The sequence below is a fragment of the Solanum pennellii genome, chromosome 8 (assembly GCF_001406875.1).
Source record: "Solanum pennellii chromosome 8, SPENNV200".
NCBI lineage: Eukaryota > Viridiplantae > Streptophyta > Magnoliopsida > Solanales > Solanaceae > Solanum > Solanum pennellii.
In genome coordinates, this window is record NC_028644.1 from 7,949,771 (window position 1) to 7,954,754 (window position 4,984).

Sequence of the window (4,984 nt, forward strand, 5' to 3'; positions counted from 1 at the left end):
ATTGTCTTTTTATTAATGAGTTTAAGTCTTCCGCATCGTATTTTGTTCATTATGGTTAAAATGTTAAGGTTTAGATTGGTTGGTTCGCTCACATAGGAGGGTAAGTGTGGGTGCCAGTCGCGGCTCGGTTTTGGGTCGTGACAAAGAATCCTCAAGTCATCGTATAGTTGGAAAATTGGCTGAATGACAGAGGAACTTCAAATTCGTTATGTGAAATATCGAGGTACTCAAGTGATGTAAGTCTCCTCCAAATAGAATGTGACACTATATTTCCTCTAAAGTAATTCCCGGCCAAACACAACCATCGAAGTGATGTCAAGTTTCCAAGACACGAAGGCAGTGTTCCCTCAAAATTATTGTCTAAAAAATCCACTTCTTCAATGTGTTTGAGTTCACACCAACCTATATATATTTGTTATAAAAAAGGTTCAGAGACATTTAGCTAAAAATAAAAATAAAAAAGCCAAATCGTATTATACTATTTTATTGTGTGTGGAAGTGTATTTTGACAGAAACGAAAATGTTTTCTAGGAATATAGGTGAGTTTTGTTACTTATTTTTTTTGTGTTTGGTGCTTAAACAAAATATAGTACTTCCTCCTTGCACTTTATTTGTTATGGTTTCTTTCTTTATAGTCAAATGATAAAAACTTTGACTAATTTTTTATGATATATTTTTTTATCATGTTGATATGCGAAAAATTGTAATTTACAGTACTTTTTCTATAATTTTCGAATATCTAAATTTTTGTTTAAAATACCAAATTAATATAATCTAATTTATCTTAAAAAATTAGTCAAATTAACTTTCGAAAAGTGTAATATGACATATAAAATTAAGCATCAGGAGTATATGGGAGGTGAGGAGTGGGGTAGTGGGATAGGGGGTAAGGTCAAGATAGGATTCCGATATGATTGTATTTAATATGGAATGTAATATGTAAATTTATTTTTCTCATTTTTAATGAACTTGTTTTTTCTAGTACAATTTTTTTCCCTGCCAAACACACCCTATATTCATGAGAATGCAGGCACTAGGACAAAAAGGGAGAAAAATAGGGTACCTTGATTAGGGAGGGTGCCATTATTTCCACCAGAAGGCATATTCAACACTTTAAGAGAAGTCATTTGTCCAATATTTGCCAGAAAGTTGTCATTTAAAGAAGATCCCGTCAAGTATAGGTACTCCACCGTGCTCAGATTTCTTAATGCTTATAGGATAAAATAAGAAACACAATTTTGTCATATTCCAAAAGAAAAGTAAGTTGGATAAAATTTGATTTGAGCTTACCGTAAATTATGCTGGGAGAAGTGAGATCACTAAATTCATAAGAAAGTGATTTGAGAGATGAGAATGATTTTAGGGATCGTATGACTCTGCTCGAGTTGGAATAGGAACTTCCCAATAGTAAATTTCGCAAATAACTCATTCTTTTGCTACCTATTAAATAAATCATATATGTTTTTACATAAGAATGAATAAATCAATCTTATTACATAAGTTAGTAAAGATGTGTAATCCTAGTTCACATTTCATTATCTGATCAAATTTGCATTTTCATTAGAGCTTCGTGTACCTTTGGTAGTCACAAAGCTCTCTATATTGTTATTCCAGAGATCCAGATGTTTCAAGTTGCTCAAAGCAATTATATCTGCACATGCAAATAGTAAGGACACAAACCATTCATTTTGATATTTCCATTTATTTAGATGCATCTTAGTGGAGCAAAATATGGTTAGCGGGTAAGACTTGGATAGGAAGAGAGTGTTACAAACCATTCATTTCGATATTTCCATTTATTTCATTGGCAGCGAGATTGAGATGCTTGAGAGACGGAAAAATCTTGAGCGATGAAAAGATGGTGGAATTGAAGTTATTAAAATTCAAATTGAGTTTCTCTAAATTCCTCAGTCTACCTGCATTTGATTTATGAAAAGTAAATTGTACTTAGAATTAGTGTGAATTGATTTTTCTGAATTTCTGTTGTTGAAATTACAGCTTACCCAATGCAAAAAGGATATTTATGTCACTGATTCCATAACCTCTAAACCAAAGTTCTCTTAAATTGGTTAGTCCTCCTCCACATTTCTTACTCTTCATGCCTTCATCCAAAAATTACAACTTTACTATAAGTATTATATATATTGCAAAATATAATGGCCACAGTTAAAGAGTTTATGTTGGAGGATATACTAGTGCTATTATATGTTGTTGGTATGGTGAAAGAGGTATCGACATATGCACCAAGTTTTAGAACCTCAAGAGATGAAATCGAACACAAAGATGATAGTAAAACTTTAGGATGGATTGGATTATATTGCAAATCCACTTCTTTCAGGTTAGGCAGCTGCCTTAGTTTACTGAAACCTGGATCGGATAACAAAGAAATTAACATGTTAGTAGTAATTTGTTTCATCAGTTTTCACAAGTCATAATACTCCATATATACCTTCATTTTTTGTCCACCCTGTAATATTTCGGTAAGACAATACCAGAACTTGCAGTGACTTGAATGGAAGAAAGAGAGAGGCATTAAATCTCCAACCATCCCCTGTACCAAATTTTGTTTTGAGATTGAGTTTGATAACTCGACCTGTTTCTAAGCTGCATTTTACCCTTTTCCAGAAACAACAATCTGTAAAGCCAATTATTATATCCAGCCCAATCGACCAACAATTCACTATTCGAACTTATTATACTTGCTTGCAGATCCAAGAGAGCACTTCTCTCTTCCTCCCAACAACCATTCGCCATTATTAGTATTAGAAAAAACACTAACAACAAAAACTTAATGTTCCCCATATTGTTTTTCTGGCAATCTAATTTGCTACCTAATGGAATGTTTATGTAGGAATTATATTAAGGGGCAGAGCTATACACTTCAAACACAACTCAAATAATTTTCACTTAGAATTCTATTTTTATTTTTAATATAAATAATGAGTATTATTTATCAAATATATATGCAGTAAGTTAGTTGTGTTTTCTAAAATACAAAAATTCATAATAGTGTATTTGTCAAAATAAAAAGAAAAATCCCTGACCACATCATATCTGGGGTCTACCCAATAACATGGATGGTGGAAATGAAATTAGCTAGTTGATGTATATATATACCCAATCATATCCTGAATTAACACAATCCTCAGAGGAAAAAAGAAAAAAGAACAATATTTATATCTCAATAATATACTAGAGAATTTTGGAGCTTTATTCAGAACAAGTTCAGAATTGAAAATTAATCTGTAATATATATCAGTTATAGCAAGTATTTTTTTAATGAAATGTTGACCCCCCTTAAGAGGATCATTTTTTTTTTTATATTTTATGTATAATTAATAATCAAGCCAAAATTGACAAAGACAAATTTTATTTGGTTTTAATAAAATTAAATACTGATCCAAACAGACATGTGAAAACTATTGCCTTATATACAATATTTGCACCTTAAATATGATTCATTATTATCATAACTGACTCATGCCAAAAGAAGTGAAATGGTTCTACTAGTTTTCTTTACACAGTATCTCTGATTGTTAGAGTTGGCATTGCTGTTAATAAAAGTAGTTCTATTTGTACTGTACTGATATGGATTATGTTTATAAGATTGCTTAATTTTTAATCAGAGGTAATTGTTCGAGTTTTAGTACAAAGAAAAATATGTTGAGAGCGTCATTTGTCAGTGAGCCATGCAATGCTTAATCCGAATTTAATCGAGGTTTCAAAATGGACTCCAAACAAATTGAAAAACAAATAAGAAGTGATTTTATTTGTAAGGAGCTAGCTCTATAGAGTATGATCGAGTTGTTATATATCTCATATGATCATTCAACTTAAAGTTCAAAAAGTCACTCAACTAACAATTTCTTTCCTTTAATTTTTTTTTAGTTGAGTGAGCATTAAAGATTTTAACTTAGATTATAGTCTCATTACTCTCATGAGCTGATTTTAAATATTGGCCTATCTGGTTAAATAACACGTTCAATTTTTTTTAAAAAAAATGACTAATTATGCCAACAAGACTTATAAATTAATTAATTAAAAAAAAGACCAGTCAAACCCGGTGTGTGGACGCAATATTCCAGCACCATTGTCAAAAAGCCTTATAAATTAATTAATTTTATGTATTTTTAGGACAAATAGATTAGGAAGTATCTAAGAAATAGTGAAGAACGTTCATTTAAAATTATACATCGTTAATTTGACGGCTCATATGATGTAGGGTTCCCAAGTTTTTATGTGATGTCATAAACTGTGGCTACAATTAATATAAGTTTGAATAGTACTATTTCAACTTGACAATCTAAAAGTGTGTAATTTAAGGACCAATAGTTCTATTTGAATTTGAAAATGTAAAGTATGTAATTTGTTCACATGTGAATCGCCTTTAGTACATGGTACTTCTAAGTTTTGTAGCACACTCTGGAATTCAAGAGTTTGTTTGACATTATTATTAAAAATTGCCTATATTTGAAAGTATTTTTATAAAATAGATTTTTAGAAAAGTATTTTTCAAAAAAAAAAATTATTTGGCACATTCATTTGAAAAGTATTTTTGATAAGCAGTTTGTGTTTGACTAATTTTTTTATTAAAAAAAATGCTTTTAAAGTCTAAGTAAAAAAAAAAGAGACAAGTATCAATGTGTTTCTAATAGTAAGATTATTTTATAGCGAGAAACACTTTTAAACATCTAATACAAAAATTTTAATTATATTTTTAATTTAATTAATTAAAACATACATATTCAAATTCTTAATTAATATTATAAATAAATAAATATTATTGAAAAATATAAAAAGAGAATTATTTTTTGTTCAATCTAAGCTATTATCTCTTTTTTGTTTATAGTACTCTAAAGTTATAAAAAAAATTCAAATTACAATAAAATAATACGTAAATTAAGAAAATAAATAATTGTTATTTGTTATCTTTTTTCGAGGGTCTAAATCTTTAATCGCTACATTTTCTTTTTTCTTTTAATCC

At 29.4% G+C, this 4,984-nt stretch overlaps 1 protein-coding gene across 1 annotated transcript in view; it reads right to left on the reverse strand.

Moving 5' to 3' along the window:
• Positions 1-3,209, reverse strand: part of LOC107026819 (receptor-like protein 8) — a 7,044-nt gene extending 3,835 nt beyond the window's left edge. Inside the window, 8 exon segments of the mRNA XM_027919218.1 lie at positions 1,064-1,210; positions 1,291-1,440; positions 1,577-1,651; positions 1,776-1,916; positions 2,004-2,102; positions 2,194-2,367; positions 2,450-2,646; positions 2,648-3,209. Coding sequence (XP_027775019.1) covers positions 1,064-1,210; positions 1,291-1,440; positions 1,577-1,651; positions 1,776-1,916; positions 2,004-2,102; positions 2,194-2,367; positions 2,450-2,646; positions 2,648-2,802 — 1,138 coding nt within the window. The 5' untranslated portion in view covers positions 2,803-3,209.
• Positions 3,210-4,984: the final 1,775 nt, after the last annotated feature.